The sequence below is a fragment of the Hylobates moloch genome, unplaced genomic scaffold, assembly GCF_009828535.3.
Source record: "Hylobates moloch isolate HMO894 unplaced genomic scaffold, HMol_V3 SCAFFOLD_5, whole genome shotgun sequence".
In the NCBI taxonomy this organism is placed as follows: Eukaryota; Metazoa; Chordata; class Mammalia; order Primates; family Hylobatidae; genus Hylobates; species Hylobates moloch.
The window spans coordinates 99141146-99159157 of NW_026652280.1; the positions used below are offsets into that span (position 1 = coordinate 99141146).

General features: G+C 52.6%; 1 protein-coding gene across 1 annotated transcript in view; it reads left to right on the top strand.

The window, feature by feature from the left end:
• The first annotated feature begins 12281 nt into the window (after nucleotides 1-12281).
• Nucleotides 12282-18012, top strand: part of MEX3A (mex-3 RNA binding family member A) — a 30599-nt gene continuing 24868 nt past the window's right edge. Inside the window, exons 1-2 of the mRNA XM_058439722.1 lie at nucleotides 12282-12417; nucleotides 15685-15734. Of these exons, the coding sequence (XP_058295705.1) occupies nucleotides 12282-12417; nucleotides 15685-15734 (186 nt within the window). The remainder of the gene's footprint in view (nucleotides 12418-15684; nucleotides 15735-18012) is intronic.

The window sequence follows — 18012 nt, forward strand, 5'->3', positions numbered from 1 at the left end:
CCAGCCTGGGCAACAGAGCGAGACTCCGTCTCAAAAAAAAAAAAAAAAAAAAAGGCCAAGAATAGGAGCCAGTCACTGCCCCCTTCCATCTCCTGTCCCCTTCCTTTGGACCCAAGCACTGCCTGGGTTCCTTCCCCCTTCAGTCCCTTTCTACTGCTTACCCCACCCAGTCAACTTATTTTTTTCCCCCAGAACTGTACTTATTTTAATGGATAATTTAAAACAGATACCAGAGCTGTGCGTGCATTCATTACGTTGCCAGGACACTAGGTCCCAGATTTCTGTGGTTCCCAGAGGGGCCTGAAAGGGGGAGAAAGGCTGGGGGCTAGACAGCCAATGTTGGGTCTCTATCCTGGTTTCAGCCAGAAAGAAGGTAGTGGGGGGCAAGAAGGTAGTGGGGGGCAGGAACAGCAAAGACCCCACAGCCTTGCTGGCTGCAAAGGCCAGCACCATACTCATCTCTACTTTCCTCTCTGGCCAGGTCCATTCTGCAGCTGGCTCTGGGGAGGGGCCAGGCTCTCTCACAAAACGAGATCACTCAGGTCCCCAGGGTCCGCTACCTCAGGCTCTGGAGCCTCCATCCTCAGGCCTCACCAAGGACCCTTTTGATAAGCCGTCCACTCCCCTCCCCTCATCCTGGCCCCTATCCTGGTCCCACCAGCCACCTCATCCTCTTTTTTTTTTTTTTTTTTTTTTTTTTTGAGATGAAGTCTTGCTCTCTCACCCAGGCTGGAGTGCAGTGGCATGATCTCAGCTCATTGCAACCTCCACCTCCCAGGTTCAAGAGATTCTCCTGCCTCAGCCTCCTGAGTAGCTGGGATTATAGGCACCCGCCACCATGCCCAGCTAATTTTATTTTTATTTTTATTTTTAGTAGAGATGGGGTTTCACCATGTTGGCCAAACTGGTCTCAAACTCCTGACCTCAGGTAATCTGCCTGCCTCAGCTTCCCAAAGTTCTGGGATTACAGATGTGAGCCACCACACCGGCCCACATTATCCTTTCTAAGAGGTGACAGCATTGAGGCCTGGGCCCCATCTGCCTGCATGCCCTGCCCAACCGCCTCCCACAGCTTATCCTCCGATGAGCAACCAGGGAAATCAAATTATGTTGCTACCTTGTACAGCTCCAAGATATCAGGGCTTCTCTCAAACACAAGGAAAGCAGGGCTGGATAGGCCCTCAGTTCTGGGTTCTGAAGCCTGGCCTCGGGGTGGATGAGGGACTGGAGTGGGATTAAGGCAGGAACTTTGGTTATTAGGGGAGGAGAACAAGGAAAGTTCTCATCTCAGTGAGGGTGCCCAGGCAGCGTGGTGAGCACTAGGGATGCATCCGGATGAGGTGGCCCAGAATATGGCTTCTCCCCCCCAGGGCGTGGCACCCACCCTCAGCTTCCCAGACAATAAAAAGTCTTGTTCTTCTCCACACCAGAAGCAGAGGCAGGAGGGGTAAGCCAGTGAAACGTGAGGGAAGGGTTCATGCTGTTCCCACTGCCTCAGCCCCTCCCTGGCACTCAGTGCCCCCTTTTCCCCTACCCAGCTGCTTGGCCTGGCTTCCTTTCCAGGCTGGGAAAACTAAACCACACTTAACCCTTCCTGTCCTAGACCTCCTCCTTCTTTTTTTGAGAATATTGGTCTATTGCCCAGGCTGGAGTGTGGTGGCAGGATCATAGCTCACTGCAACCTTGAATTCCTGGGTTCAAGTGATTCTTTTATCTCAGCCTCCTGAGTAGCTGAGACTATAGGCTATCATGATAGAGGCAGAGTGTTGCTATGTTGCCCAATTTGGTCTATAACTCCTGGCCTCAAATGATCCTCACCTCAGCCTTCCAAAGCGCTGGGATTATAGGTGTGAGCCACTATGTCTGGCCAGACCTCCCCATCTTGTGGAAAAGGTGCAGGAGAAAGAAGGAGGGCTTTCACCCCAAATGTCACTCCAAGCTCTTTCTAAAGGTTCCCTGCCACCACCATCAAAATGGCCTCAATCCTAAATCTGAACTTCAAAGTGAACCTTTATCCTGAATATTCAATCCCAACTCTGGACCCCAGATGTCATAAGTCTGCTCTCCCTTTGCCAGGGCAAAACCCACCAACCCAGAAGCAGCAGCCAGGTCTAGAGGAGCTGAGCCTGCTGGAGGTGAGAGGTGATGGGAGTGGTGGCTAGAGGGTGACCACGTTCTAATCCTATCTCTTAACTGCCGAGTGATGCCAGATCTGCTACTGAATTCTCTGGACCTCAGTTTTCTTACCTGTAGTATGGGCAGAGTGGCTATCAAAGACAGGGACTGAGCTCCTGGGTGTGCAAGAGTTCTGCACACTATGCCACAGGGTGATAGCAATACTATGCTTGCTCTCAAGGGAGCCTCCCACTAGTGGGGAAGACAGAGGGAGAAGCAAAACAAACAAGCACAAGTGATTAAAGAGCAGTGGAGGACTCTGAATTGGATGAATTACAAAGGGATCCCAGAAGTCTGGGAGCTGGAGCATGCATGAGTGAAATCAGAATGCAGTGGTTGGGTCCGACGGACAGTTTGAGCTTTTTTTTTTTTTTTTTTTTTTTTTGAGACAGAGTTTTGCTCTTGTCACCCAGGCTGGAGTGCAACAGTACAATCTCAGCTCACTGCAACCTCTACCTTCCAGGTTCAGGCGCTTCTCCTGCCTTAGTCTCCTGAGTAGCTGGGATTACAGGCGTGTGTCACCACGCCTGGCTAATTTTTGTATTTTGAGTAGAGACGAGGTTTCACCATGTTGGCCAGGCTGGTCTCGAACTCCTGACCTCAAGTACCCCCTCACCTTAGCCTCCCAAAGTGTGAGATTACAGGCGTGAGCCACTGCACCAGGCCTAGGCACTTTATCTTGAAGACCAATGACCTTGGTTGGGGTGCGGGGTCTCCTCTGTGTTCTTATAGCATCCTACTGTTTCCTCTGTGACCCCCATTCCTGAAAGTGCTGTGAGGGACAGAAAGGACCAAGTCTTGGTCATGTGTCTCCCTAACACCTGGCCCAATGCCTGGCACACAGCAGGCACTCAGTGTTTCTATTTTTTTTTTTTGAGTTGGAGTCTCGCTCTATTGCCCAGGCTGGAGTGCAGTGGCACAATCTCAGCTCACTGCAACCTCTGACTTCCAGGTTCAAGCAATTTTCCTGCCTCAGCCTCGTGGGTTGCTGGGATTACAGGCACCCACCACCACACCCGGCTAATTTTTGTATTTTTAGTAGAGATGGGGTTTCCCCATGTTGGCCAGGCTGGTCTCAAACTCCTGACCTCAGATGATCCGCCTGCCTTGGCCTCTCAAAGTGCTGGGATTACAGGCATAAGCCACCGCACCCAGCCTCTTTATTTTTTTAAGAGATGGGGGTCTCACTATGTTGCCTAGGTTGGTCTTGAACTCCTGGAGTCAAGTGATCCTCCCACCTCAGCCTCCCAAAGTGCTGGGATCACAGATGCCCGCCACCATGCCCAGCCCTCTCAGGGTTTCTTGGATAAACAAATGCATCTGGCCCTGCCACTTTTCAGGTCAGTGACTCTGGACAAGTTTTTCCAGCTTTAGTTTCATCATCTGTAAAATGGGGATGTGCAATAATTAAATAAGGTAACATACATTTGAAGGAGGGCTTCTTGGAGAAGGTAGATTTAGGGACTTTACAGAATTACCTTATACATAGAGAATTCACTCATTCAACAAATATTTACTGAACATCTACTATATACCAGAAACTATTCTAGACACCAGGGATACAGCAGTGAATAAAACAGACAAAAATCCCTACCCTTATGCAGCTGACATTCTAGTGGAGGGAGATAGTCAATAAACCAAAGACAAAGTTATAGTTTATTAGAACACGGTAGGAGCTACGGAAATAAAAATGTAAAGCAGAGGCTGAGCATGGTGGCTCACGCCCATAATCCCAATGCTTTGGGAGTCCAAGACAGGCAGATTGCAGATTGCTTGAGCCCAGGAATTCAAGACCAGCCTGGCCAACATAGAGAAACCCCATCTCTTAAAAAAAAAAAAAAAAAAATTAGCTTGGGGTGGTGGCATGTGCCTGTAGTCCCAGCTATCCAGGAGCCCAGGAGGCTAAGATGGGAGGATCACCTGAGCTTGGGAGGTCGAGGCTGCAGTGAGCTGTGATTGCACCGCTGTACTCCAGCCTGAGCAAGAGTGAAACCCTGTGTCAAAAAAAAAAAATTACAAGGCCGGGCGCGGTGGCTCACACTTGTAATCCCAGCACTTTGGGAGGCCGAGGCGGGTGGATCACGAGGTCAGGAGATCGAGACCATGGTGAAACCCTGTCTCTACTAAAAATACAAAAAATTAGCCGGGCGTGGTGGCGGGCGCCTGTAGTCCCAGCTACCCGGAGAGGCTGAGGCAGGAGAATGGCGTGAGCCCGGGAGGCGGAGCTTGCAGTGAGCCGAGATTGTGCCACTGCACTCCAGCCTGGGCTACAGAGCGAGACTCCGTCTCAACAACAACAACAAAAAAAATTACATATATATGTGTGTGTATATCCATATATACACACATACATATACATACATACACATGCACACATTTAGCAGAATAATGCTCACACAGTGAATAACTTACATTTTAACAATCTTTATAGCTGTTGCATGTTTTCATACATTCTCAACTGGGTCCATAGAACAATCTCATGGGTTGGAAATTATTTCCCTGCTTTGCAGATGAGGCTGACTTTCCTAAAACGAGGCCGTAAGTGACAGGACCAGTGCAGAACTGGGACCAGGTAGTCTGGTCCAAATCCTGCACATGCTTCTCTGTCTTCTGCCACTCTGGCTGGAGGAAGTCTGTGCAGAGGTGCTGAAGTGGGAAAGAGCTGAGTGTGCTCTGACCTGCCGAGGGGCATGGGGAGCCACTAGAGGTAAGGCTGGAAAGCGGGGAAAGAGAGACGGGAAGGGAGAAGTGGGAGGTGGAGGCAGGGGCCTGGTGCTGGGATGGGGCCTGAGGGAGAGGCTTCCAGCTGCTTGATAGGCCTTGAGGTCAAGGAGAGAAGGAAAGCATCAAGACCAGTGAAGAAAGAGTCAGGAGCACTGGCCTTGGCAAGAAATGAGCCAAACTAGGGTCTGGTGGGTTCAGCCCAGTGATGAAGCCAGGAGGGATTCCAGAGGCATGCTAAGAACGATTAGTGTAGGGAATATTTATGGGCTACCTTTATTATTAGGCACTGGGTACTTGCATTATTTTGTTGGACCAATAGCTCTACAAGGTTGAGCTGGAGGTAGATACTATTAATAGCCCTATTTTACAGATGAGGAAACTGAAGCCCAGAAAGGTTAAATTATTCATTTAAGGTCAGGTTTCTCAACCTTGGCACTACTGAATTTTGGGCCAGATAATTCTTTGTTGTCAGGGAAGGTTCTTTGTACTCTGAGATGGTTTGTAACATCCCTAGCCTCTCCCGACTTTAGGCCAGTAGCACCTCCACCCCCAGTTATGACAATCAAAAATATCTTCAGGCATTGCCTAACATCCCCTGGGGGACAAAATTACCCCCTATTGAGAATCACTTGTCTAAGGTCATATGGTTAGTAACAGAACTGGATTTAACCTCCACCTCCTGAATTCAAGCGATTCTCCTGCCTCAGCCTCCCGAGTAGCTGGGACTACAACCATGCGCCACTAAAAAATTAGCCCAGCTAATTTTTTTGTATTTTTAGTAGAGACGGGGTTTCACCATGTAACTCCTGACCTCAGGTAATCTGCTCGCCTCAGCCTCCGAAAGTGCTGGGATTACAGGCATGAGCCACCGCGCCCGGCCAGAACTGAAATTTTAATAGGAGTTTGCCTGAATTGGAAAGCCAAGATCTTACCATCAGGTGGCTAGAATCCTGGACAGGTAGGAGTCAGACAGAGGCGACTCTTTGCAGGAGGGTCTGAGGAGGTGGAGGTGATGTGGAGATTCTAGGACATGGTTTGGGAATCTCTTTATAGTGAGTTCTTGAGGGAGGGTCTTTTTTTTTTTTTTTTTTTTTTTTTTTTGAGACAGAGTCTCACTCTGTCGCCCAGGCTGGAGTGCAGTGGCGCGATCTCGGCTCACTGCAAGCTCCGCATCCCGGGTTCACGCCATTCTCCTGCCTCAGCCTCTCCGAGTAGCTGGGACTACAGGCGCCCGCCACCACGCCCGGCTAATTTTTTGTATTTTTAGTAGAGACGGGGTTTCACTGTGGTCTCGATCTCCTGACCTCGTGATCCGCCCGCCTCGGCCTCCCAAAGTGCTGGGATTACAAGCGTGAGCCACCGCGCCCGGCCGAGGGAGGGTCTTATTCATCCTTTGACTACAGGGTATTAAACAATGACTGAAGTGCTGAGTCACTTGTGTGCAGGTGATAGTTATAACCTTGACAGTGGAAGACCATGCCCATTCTTTAAGTGGCTGCCATGTGCCAGGAACCAGGCTAGGGGCTATGTGGAGGTGATCCCATTTAATCTTCACCTAAATCTTATGAGGTAGGTATTATTATCTGCATCTTGTGTGTCAAGAACCCAAATTCCGGCTGGAGCAGTGGCTCACACCTGTAATCTCAGCATTTTGGGAAGCTGAGGTGGGTGGATTACTTGAGGTCAGGAGTTCAAGACCAGCCTGGCCAACATGGTAAAACTCCATCTCTACCAAAAATACAAAAAATCAGCTGGGCGTGGTGGCACACACCTGTAATCCCAGCTACTCAGGGAGCTGAGGCAGGAGATCACGCCACTGCACTCCAGCCTGGGTGACAGAGACTCCATCTCAAAAAAAAAATAAACAACCCAAACTCCACGAGGTTGTAACTGACCTGAGGTAGCACAGCTGAGTAGATTTCTTCTCACCCAGACTCAGCAAGGGGGAATGAGGCAGGCTCATAGGTGATGCTGGGTGAGAAGCGGGCCCTTAGATGGAGCAAGTGAATGACAGCTATTTGTAAAGTCAGAGATCCCCCTCGCTCAAATGAAATCTCACCCAAAAAGCACAATCTACTAAATGACAGAGGCAGAGCCTCTCTACTTAGGGAGCTTGAGGCCCCTGCCTGGTTGATCCCCCCAGCCCACTTCCAGGAGGCCCCTGGGCTCTGAGGAATAAGCCCCTTTCTTTATAAGTGGAATTCTTGAGGCCAGAGGAGGAAAGATTTGCCCAGTCACACAGCCAGGCAGGGCCAAAACCTCCAAGACAGCACTGCAGCTCAGTGCCACGCTGCCATGGGAGACAGGGCAGCCACACCGGACAGATGTCAAGGAGCTGGTCCACTTAGAGACTGGCATGGGTTCCTACAAAGTGGGGAAGTGGCTGCTGGGCTCACTGAACCAGCCGGGCTGGAGGGGCGACTGGATAATAAGTAGTAACCAAGCCCTCCCACCTGCCCGGGTCCCCCAGGTGACAAGCCTTTCACAATCAAGGTTACTACCTTAGCCTTCTCAAATTTCTTTGAGGTGCACAGGCAAGCACCATTATCTGCATATTACAGCTGAGGAGACAGAGGCTTAGGCAGGCTAACTGATTGTCTCCACAAAAAATTCAGCCACACAGCTGACAAGTGACAGAAGCAGGCCCAAACCCCAGGTTTCTGCCTCCAGGTTAAATATACTCCCAAGGAACCCAATCCAACAGCAAAATCTTACAGTCTCCCCAGGAGCTCCCTTCCTGACATTCCAAACCACCTCCCCCACCCAACCAGGCCCAAATCACCACCCCACTTGGGAGTCTCAAGCTCCCTGAACTGTCACAATACACACCAGACTATTGCCAGTCAAATAGAAATCGGGCAGCAGGCAGAAGGAAATTCAGCAGAAATTCAGCAGTGACATCTCCTTCCTTTCTCTTGTCCATCCCCCAGCTTTGGCCCCTCACCACCTGGGGGAAGGTGTTAAGCGGGGAACCGGGCCCGGGGCGGTGGGGGGGTGGGGACAGAGGCGTGGGTGGGGCCATGTGGGCCGGCGGCGTCCCAGGCAAATCAGTAGGGGCGGGTGGTCGGACTGGACTCAGGCGGGGCTATTCTCCCCACTCCACACCCCGGAGGCGGGCAGCGAGGGCCTGACGGCTGGTGCTGACGCAGGCGACTGCGTGTGGGCGGCCGCGTGTGAGTCTGTGTGTCTCTGTGTGTGTGTGGTTGCTGGGGCCTCCCCGGCCTCCTAAATGGGGGTTTCCTTTCCCTGTTGCCAAGGAAACAAACAGAAGCGCCACAACTCCAGGACTGGAGCTGGAACAGAGGGCCCCCTCGCCCCATGGCTCACGCCCCTACACATTTCCAGGAAGTGAGGCAGAAAAGGATTCCCTTTCTCCCTCACCCCCATCCCGGTGTGGGCCAAATGTTTGTGGAGCCTGAAACTAGGGTGGGCAATTGCCCTGGGTTTGCAGGGGACTGAGGAATCTCCTAGGATAAGGGATTTTTTTTTTTTTTTTTTTTTGAGACGGAGTAGTCTCCCTCTGTCTACCAGCCTGGAGTGCAGTGGTGCGATCTCGGCTCACTGCAAGCCCCGCCTCCCGGGTTCACGCCATTCTCCTGCCTCAGCCTCCCTAGTAGCTGGGACTACAGGGGCCAGCCACCACGCCCCGCTATTTTTTTGTTTGTTTGTTTTTTAAGTAGAGACGGGGTTTCACCGTGTTAGCCAGGATGGTCTCGGTCTCCTGACCTCGTGATCCGCCTGCCTCGGCCTCCCAAAGTGCTGGGATTACAGGCGTGAACCACCGTGCCCGGCCAGATAAGGGACTTTTAATGCTAAAATAGGGATAGTTGTTCATCCGATAGTTGTTCATCCTACCTAAAATGCATACAATTTTGTGGGGAGGCCCTCTTTAAGAAATACAAAATGATCTTTTTGCAAATGTTATGGACATGGGATCGTGTGGAAAGTTTGGCAGGGCTCCTCTTGGGGCCTTGAAAGGGCCCGTGCAACTGAGAGGCCCTGAAACTTCACTTTCCTTTGCTCCCTGGTGAATCCACCCCAGTCCACAGCCTGTGCAGCCCTCACACTCCTTAAGGTCCCCGTTGAAAGCTCTCCTCTGGCCCTCAGACCAGGAGGTCAACTAGGAAAGTGAACTCCCAGCCAGGAGGATGGTGGTGAATCTGCAGGAGATTTCCTGGCAGCTAGGGTGGAGCAAGGGTCACTCTCAGGAGGAGTGGGGAGGGGGGCTGCCAAGTAGGGTAAGGGGATGGCCAGGGTCTCCGCCCTGTGGGATGGGGAAGGGACTGCACTTAGGCCAGCGTTTCATCATTCATTGCCTAGAAGTAGAACTTCAGAGCTGGGAGGAGTCTTAAGGCATGGTGCAGCCCAACCACCTCCCTTCTAGATCCACATTAGTCCAACTCCCCAGATTCCCCTGTCCGCTATCCCTAAGCCAGCCCACAGGCCCGCCCCAGAGGAGCACCCCATTGGCCCTCTTTGCCGGGGTGAGCTCAAAGCTTGCACAGCACGCCAAGAGCCCACCTCACTTTGGCCTTGACCTCTGAGGGGCTCTCCGTCAGTGACAGGTAATGAGAAAACCACTGAGGGAGGAGGGTGACAGGGGTCTGGCTGGGAAGGACAGGAAGACAGGCTAAAGCTGGCATGTTCTCAGGCCCTGGCCCACTCAGGCTACCCAGGGAGGAGCTAAGAGGGCATCTGTTTCCTCTTGGCCATGGTCCCCTCAGTCCTACCCCAGAGGAGGTGAAAATGGTGCTGGCTTCCTGATGCAGAGCTTCCTAGCCTGGAAGTGCAGTATGGGGTCCAGCAAAACATTCCCATATGCCTTCTCTTCTCTCCCCTTGGGGCTTGGTGGAGCTAAGGCTTAGAGGTGGAGGGTGTGATCCTGTTGGAGGAAAGGAGAGATGTTGGGGCTCACTGAGCACCAACGATGTACTAGCCGTAGCCAGGCTGGGGTCCCAGTGAGATGTAGTGGGGGAGAAGCAGAGGACCTGTGTGGCTTAGGGGGTGGGACCTCATTCAGGCCCCTTGGTGAATGGATCCAGGAGTGGAGGATGGACCAGAGAGACCTGGGCACAGAGGATGAGTGGGGATGAAGGAGAGTAAAAGGGGGACAGGGAGGAGGTTGGGGAGGAAATCAACCACGAGGGAGGGGGAGAGGACCACATTGAGAATCCAGGCCAGGGGGCTCTGGAATAGGGAACTGAACAGAGGGGAGGCTCAGAAATTGAGGAGGGGGCAACTACCCCGGCTGACGCCAGTGCTCCAGCCCCAGATCCTGTTGGGGCAAATATTTACCAGATGACAACAGTTGCTAAGCAAGGAGGAAGGAGGAGGGAGGCCAGTCGCTGCAGGCCCTTCCAGGCTCCTCCCCAACAAAAGCCAGCCTACACAGGCCTGAGCAACCGCTCTCCACCCCAGCTGGGAGGCTGAGCTATACCCCTGCATACACACACCTCTTGGGATCACGCCAACCCCTGCCCCCCAACACGCCCAAGCTGGCAATACGCCAGAGAGCTGGGCTAAGGGAAAATCCCTGGGGTGCCACGCCTTCCCTCTACTCTGGGACATCTCTTGGGGCTCAGACCTTGCAAAATGTCCCCTTCCCAATCCCTCCTTCAGTGGGGGCTGTGAAGGGGGGAGCCAAGGAGTGTGGATATGATGAGGGAGGGTGTGCTGAAGAATGGAGCCAGGATGTCCCAGGAACTGAGGCCGGGTTTGGGGAAGGAAAGGAATGACTCCACTAGAGGCTTCGAAAGGGCAGGGGAGCAGGGCTGGTGGAGCCAGAGAAGGGGGTCCAGAGGGCCACTCCCTACTCTGGCCCTTGGGCAGGGGAGGGCATTGAGGGATAAAGAGGGGGGATGGTGGGGTATGTTCAAATGGAGCCAGATGTGGCCCTGTGATGTGGGCCGTTGTTGGCACAGGCACAGCAGGGGCAGGACGTGCCACTGCCGATGGAAAGGATTAGTCAGAAACTGGGAGGGGGCAGCCCCTGGAGAGGGGACAGAGGAGAGCTAGTCCAGGACCCCTTCCTCCTCCCCGCGCGAATCAGGGCTTGCAAGGAGGGGTTGGCTAGGGGTATGCGCTGCCCTCCCATCTCCTCCTCAAGGGGGCCACCATCTGCCCACCATCCTTAAGGTTCCTACCCATTTTCCTGGCTGAGCCTCAGCTACTGTATGCAAAATGGGGATTCTGGCACCCTCCCCACGGCTGTTAGAAGAGTCCCAGACAGAGGAAGTGCATGGGCCCAGCACACAGGAGGGGCATACTGGGGGTCCTCTTCCTTGGCGGCCTCATTAGGGTGAGGACCCTCCTCTGCAAGGCTTCTCCCTGGGGGTCGATCGCTGGGTTCTCACCCTCAGCCACAGGCCCTCTGGAAATTGGGATGCAGAGATGGGCGGGAAGGACTGTTAGGGAGGACACAAAGAGGAAGCTGTGGGGGCAGGAAGGAGGTTCCTAGAGCCCAGGGCTTCCTGGTGCCTATGAAGTTTCTCCAGGGTTGGAGGGTTGGCCAGAGCAGCTGCAGGGACAAAGTCCCCAGCTCAGCTGCAGCCCCCATGGGTCCACCTTGAGGCAAGGATAGATAAGGGCTTGGCTGTGAAATGAAACCAGGGGAGAGACGGAAGCTGCACCACAGGATGGACTTCTCAGTGCCTCTGCAACAGCACAAGTCCCCAGGGAGAAGCGGGAAGGGATCCCAGGAAATAAGGCAGACCCAAAGGGTGGGCCGGGGCGCAGCAGTTACGGGAAGACCTATAGAAACAGCATATGGGACCCTTGGAGAGCCGGGCCCAAGCTGGCAACCAAAAGACTGTTGTTTTCCAAACTCCCGTCGGAAAGTTTGAAAAATACACATGGAAACGTGACTCACTGCCCCCTCCCCATGGCCCCCCTTTCCTGGTTTCTGTGATTTTTCTTCCAAGAGTTAATTCAAGTCACATTCCCACAGAAACCAAAGCTTAATGAGGGAGCGCAAAGAGCCGGCTGCAGGAGGCCGGAGGCGCCCGGGAGGGGCTGGAAATGGAGATGAGCACTGGGTGAGCCAGGGCGGACAGGGCTGCGGTGTTCTGCCCACTGTGGAACACCTCGGGTGGGGGAAAATTCAGCTCTCTCGAGGGTGGAGATGGAAGGGTTCATTCACACCACCTAAACCAAACCATCTTGAAGACCCAGTTTTAGGACAAGAATGAGCCCTTGGGTGCTCACAGGCTCCTAACCAGAGGTGACAGAACCAGGACTGAAACCTGGGTGCCCTTGCCCTGCCTGGGTCTGCGGTATGTCAACTGTACCTTGCTGCCCTCTGTACCCCAGGCCCAGAGAACTTGCTTTCTGGCCTCTTACTCAGAATCTATTCCTGGGGCCACAACTGAGGCTAGAAGTCCAGGATGGGGGAAGTGAGGAACACCCCTGAATTCACTCACCTCCACTCCACTGTCCCACCCCCGTGTATCACGGAGAAGGTGCACAGGCACGTTCCTCCCTTTGGGCCGGGGAGCATCAAGGCCGGCCTGCCCCAAAAGGGTATTTCTGAGCCAGGAATTCCCAGCCTGTCTCAGAGAGACCAGGGAAGGTGAGGGCCTAGCACTGGGCCAAGGATGAGTGGCCTTCCACTCGAGAATTCTTAGAAGAAGACCCCAAGTATTCCCAGGCCAGGAGTGACTCCTAAGCATCCATAACTCATCATCACTCCTTGGATATCTCAGATGGAGTTCATGGCTCCCAACACACAGCTTCACTGTGCTCCTCCTTCCTCAGCCTCTCCTCCTTCATCTCCCTTGGCCAATGAGCCCCCAAGTCCTTGTGGTTCCTACCTCCAGAATTGTTATCTGTTCTATGTACTTCCTCCAGCTCTCTGGTCTGCTCACCACCAACCCCCACCTGGATAACTGCAGCAGCCTCCCAACCAGTCTCTCTGCCTCCACCCTTGCCTCTGCTCCCATCATTTCTCCTTCCCACAGTGATTCCCTCCCTCCCTCCCTCCCTTCGGTCCTTCCCTCCCTCCTTTTGAGACAGGATCTTGCTTTGTCATCCAGCAGGCTGGAGTGCATTGGTGCAATCATAGCTCACTGCAATCCAAAATTCATGGGCTCAAGTGATCCTCCTGCCTCAGCCTCCTGAGTGGCTGGGACCAGGTTCACGAAACCGCACCCAACTAATTTTTTTTATTTTTTTATTTTTGTAGAGCTGGGGTCTCACTTTGTTGCCCAGGCTGTTCTCAAACTGCGGGACTTAAAGAGATCCTTCCACCTTGACCTCCTAAAAGTATTGGGATTATAGGCGTGAGCTGCCACGCCCAGCCCACAGTGATCTTTTCAAAATGAAAGCCTCATTTTGTTTCCAGAAGACTTTAGACTAACAGTGGCTCCACATTGTATTTAGGGTAAGTCCAAATTCCTTGACCTGACTTGTAATGCCCTCTACGACCTGGGCTCTGCTCGCATCTCTAGCTTTATCTAAATTCCAGCAATCTCAACCTCTCTCATTGCTTCCTGACTAATTTTTCCAGACATGGCACTTACTTTACCCTCTGGTCAACTCCTACTCATCATCCAGGCTCAGCTAAAAGTGCCACTAAGTCTGGATTAAATGTCCCCACTCGCCACCAATATCCCTTGTCACACTGTGACATTGTCTGTGTATGTGTGTCTTCCCCCATTAGAGGGACTCCTCGAGGGTAGAGGCTGGGTGGATCTGGTGCTCTGCCAGCACCTGGCACAGTGCCTGGCGCACAGAAGGTTCTCAATACATGTTTGAGTAGAGTAGCCTCATCATAGCCCCCTCACCAACCAGCACCTTCAACGTGCTCTACTCCTTCCTCTACTCTTCCCACACACCTTACTCCTCAGCACCTCATTCTAAGCTCCCCTTCCTCCTGCAGGCCCCACCTTTACTGCCTCCCTTCGTCTGAGCTCCCTGTGTGCACTGCAACCAGGCCTCTCTCCAACCTAGCCTGGGGCACAGTCACAATAACAATAGTAAGAAGAGCTACTGTTTAGAGAGCACTCACCATGTGTCAGGACCTGTTCTAGGCTCTTTCCATTCCTTGGCTCATTTCATAACCAGCAGGAGCTAAAAAAGGGGGTTGGCCCTATAACCTAACTTGTCTGATGGTTCAGGACAGGTCCCTCCAGGAGATTATTAACTCCATAGTCACCATGTGTAAAGGAGATGGGTGTGCGCTAGGCCTCAATAAAAGTTTATCAAAGGAAGGAACAATATAATTGCCTACCTTTATAGCAGGTCCTATCACTAGTAAAACATTATGTCTGGGCAGCCCTGGGAGGTGAGCATGGCAAGGTCATTATTCTCATTTTATAGAGGAGAACTCCCTCTAAGTGAGTGGAGAGGGACTTGCTTCCAGCCACACTGGTGGTAATGAGCTCTCTTCCAAAGTGCAGCACCTCCAGGGCTATGCAGAGGGGTCCTGAGTGGTATGTGACAGGGAGGTACTGTGCCAGGCTGGATGGAGCCCTTCCAGACCATTCATCCAGTGATCTCAACTCTCACTGGGCATCAACATTGCTTGGAGGAAGGGGGCTTTCAAAACTGCCAATGCCCAAAGTCTTGGATATTTTGATTCAGTAATTGGTCTGGGGTGACACATGGGCATTTTTTTTTTTTTTTTTGTCACTCAGGCTGGAGTGCAGTGGCACCATCTCGGCTCACTGCAGCCTCTGCCTCCTGAGCTCAAGCAATTCTTCTGCCTCAGCCTCCTGAGTAGCTGAGATTACAGGTGCACACCACCACACCTAGCTAATTTTTGTATTTTTATTAGACTCTGTAGGGTTTTCGCCATGTTGGCCAGGCTGGTCTTGAACTCCCAAGCTCAGGTGATCCACCGCCTCAGCCTCCTAAAGTGCTGGGATTACAGGTGTGAGCCACTATGCCCGGACTAAATTATTTTTTAGAGATGGTGTCTTACTCTGTTGTCCCTCACTGCAGCCTTAAACTCCTGGGCTCAAGCAATCCTCCTGCCTCAGCCTCATGTGTAGCTAGGACAGAACTTTTATTATCAGTTCCATTATACAGTTGAGAAAACAAAGCACGAAGGGTCCAATGTTGCACAATTAATAAACAGTGGAGCTGGTATTCAAACCCTAGAGACCTAGCTTCAGAGGCCACATTCTCAACCTTGACACCATAGCTGTCAACCCCAAAGTTGCAAAGGAGCCAGTGGTGGAACTAGGCCCAGAATGCAAGTCTCCTCTGGGCAGAAAAGTCAGAGAGCCAGTGAAAGTGGGTAAACCAAGGCCAGAAAAGCCACAATCCAGGCCTAGAAGCCTAGTAGCTTCTAGGAGCTAAGGAACTAAGGCCTAATTGCTAAGGAGAGGGCTCCAGGGCCCTCTCCTTCAAAAGGGAGGAAGGGGCTGACAGTGGGGCAGCCTTTGCCTGCCTGCCTCCCTCCCTGCCAAAGGGGAGCCCTGACCAACCCCAGCTGAGTTGTCACCTCCCTGTGCTAATTGATGCAGCCTCCTAATTGCCCATCATGAGGAGGCAATTAAGCACGATTAGAAAGCCAGAGCTAATTAGTGCTCAGCTTCCCACAGCCTCTGGGCACCCCAGGGGTCTACAGGAACCTGCTGCCGACCCCCAGGGAGGAGAACTGTTGCTTGTATCAAGCATACTGGAAGTTAACCTTCCTTTCTTTCTCTCCCAAGGATGGGGGTGGGAGGGGTGAGCATCATGGCTTACCCCTTACCTTTGCACTGCAGGGTAGCTCTATCTCTCAGTCCCACTAGACGTGACTTGCCTTCCCTGACAACTGACAACATTCATGTCACCCCACAGTTCACAAGTACTCTCTCACCACCCCCTCCATCCTCCCTACGAGCCTGCAGGTAGGGTATCCTGAGTTACCACTGAAGCTCAGAAAAGGTAAGTGATTTGTCTGGGATCACACAGCCCATTTTGACCACGGATCTTGTACCCCAACATACATATGTGAGAAGTCTTTCCCATGATCTCACCTCAGTTATTCCTGATGTAACATGGTAGACAGTCGGGCCATAAGTTGTGTACCTTCTTTTCACATGGCATTTTATGCTAGGTTATCCCATTTCATCTGTCTCACTCCATCTGTTCATCTACCCGACTCCCATCCTAAGAACTCAATGCCAAATTCAAGAAGTCCTTTCTGGGATTACAGAACCTGAAGTCTGTGGACAGGGAATCTAGTTCACTCTTCCATTAACTTGCTCTGTGACCTCGGAAAAATTGCTCCCCTTCTATGAGCCTCAGTTTTCACACCTTCAAAACAAGAGAACCACACTGGAAGATTTCTAAGGTCTTTCCAACCTCCATCCCTTCTACCACAAGGGAATAGATGATGAGGGCCTGAACTACCCTCTTGCATGCTATCAAGGCCCAGGGTGAGATGGGAATACCCCTCTTGTACTGAAATTGTGTGGGCCCCAAAGCTGAACAAGAATGAAACTATCCTGACAGGGACTAAGAGGCTGGGAACTCCCAGGCTATAGCAGAAGCTGGAGGATAGGGGTGATGGTGGTGGGTGGTGTAGACACGATGATCACACACACACATGCACACACACACGCACACGAACCTCTGCCCCTAGGACCAGGGCAGAGAGAAAATGGTGGGGGAGCTGCCATCCAGTTGGATGGACTGGAACTGGGGCCTACTCTCTTGGGCTTGGAGGAGAGTGAGAGGTAGGCTGGCTGCCCAGGTTCTGGCCCACATTAGGCCATGCAGTTTGCCAGCTTCCCTCCGTATCAGCGTTGGGCTCACATAGGGGCAGGGCAGGCAGGGAGGCTAGGGGCCTTGGGGTCCATCTCCTCTGGGGTCTGAACCATCCTCTAACTCCCATGCTCCTGCTCTTCCTTTTTTGCTTTCTGGGCCTTCCCAAGCATGGTAAAGAGTCAGGCTAGCCTGGGTTCCAATCCTGGCTCTGCCACTCATGTCCTGCCTATGGCACTGTGGGCCAGGCTGAGAGTTTCCTCTTTGATAAAACAGGGATAACGGTAATTCCATAGAGCTGTTGTGAGCAATAAGTGATATAAGTGATATGTGCATGTATGGCGTGGAGCAAAGCGCCTGCCCCTTATTGGGGCTCAGTTCTGCCATCCCTCAGTTTCCCTGCCAGTACCTGGCAGAGCAGAGATCCAAGGCCTGGGCTGGGGGAATGCATGCTCAGCAGTGAGAAAGAGCCACAAGGCATCCGGTCCCCAGCACCAGGTCCCTCTGCAGCCTTCCCTTTCCTGTGGTGAATCACTGCTTGCGGGCCCTGGGGACCCAGGAGTCCCCAGCTTGCCACAAACACTACCGTTGTCATGGAAACCGGGCCCCCCCTTCCTCTCTCGCTGATTGATTTCACCGCAGCTTCTCCCACATTGTGTCTGGTTCCTAGATCTCAGCTTTTGACTCACTGACTGACTTCACTGCCTCTCATTTCATGTCCTCAAGAGAATAGCAGCCTCATCAGGACCCCCAACCCCTCAGGCTGGCCCTTTTCCCAGGTGACCACCACTTCCTTCCCTGCCATGTTAGGCTGGACATCCCCTAGGAAAACATCTTTCTAGGAGGGGTGAGCGAGAGTCTGCCCCCAATCCCCAGGGCTTGGAACTTCACCCAGGCCTCAGGACCCCATCTCTCCTGCCCCAGCTGAGAACCCTCAGCGTCCGGGCATGAGATGAGCAAGCGCAAGGGAGGTGGCCACGGGGAGAGACCGACAGGCACTGGCGCCACCTGCTGGCCCAGCGGAGACCAGCCCCACCTTCTCCTTCCCTGTGGGTGCGTCCAGGCTAGTCCTGAGTGTCAGGAGGCCCTGGCTATGTCCTTCCAGAGGAGACAGTCCACATCATTCATTCATTCACAGATATTTACTCAGTACCATCCGGGTGCCAAAGACGGCTTTCATCTTCATGGATAAAGTAATTAATGTGTGATGAGTGCCTCCAAACGCTGGGGAGCAGAAAACCCGGCACCTAACCCGGTCTGCGGTTGTGTGGCAGGCCTGCCTGAGGAAGGGATGATTAAGCTGAGTCCTGGATAATAATCACCAACATTTATTAAGCACTTTCTGTGTACTAGACAGTATGTCAGTACTTTACATGCCTCTTCCCACTAATTGCACAACAATCCCATGAGGTAATTGCT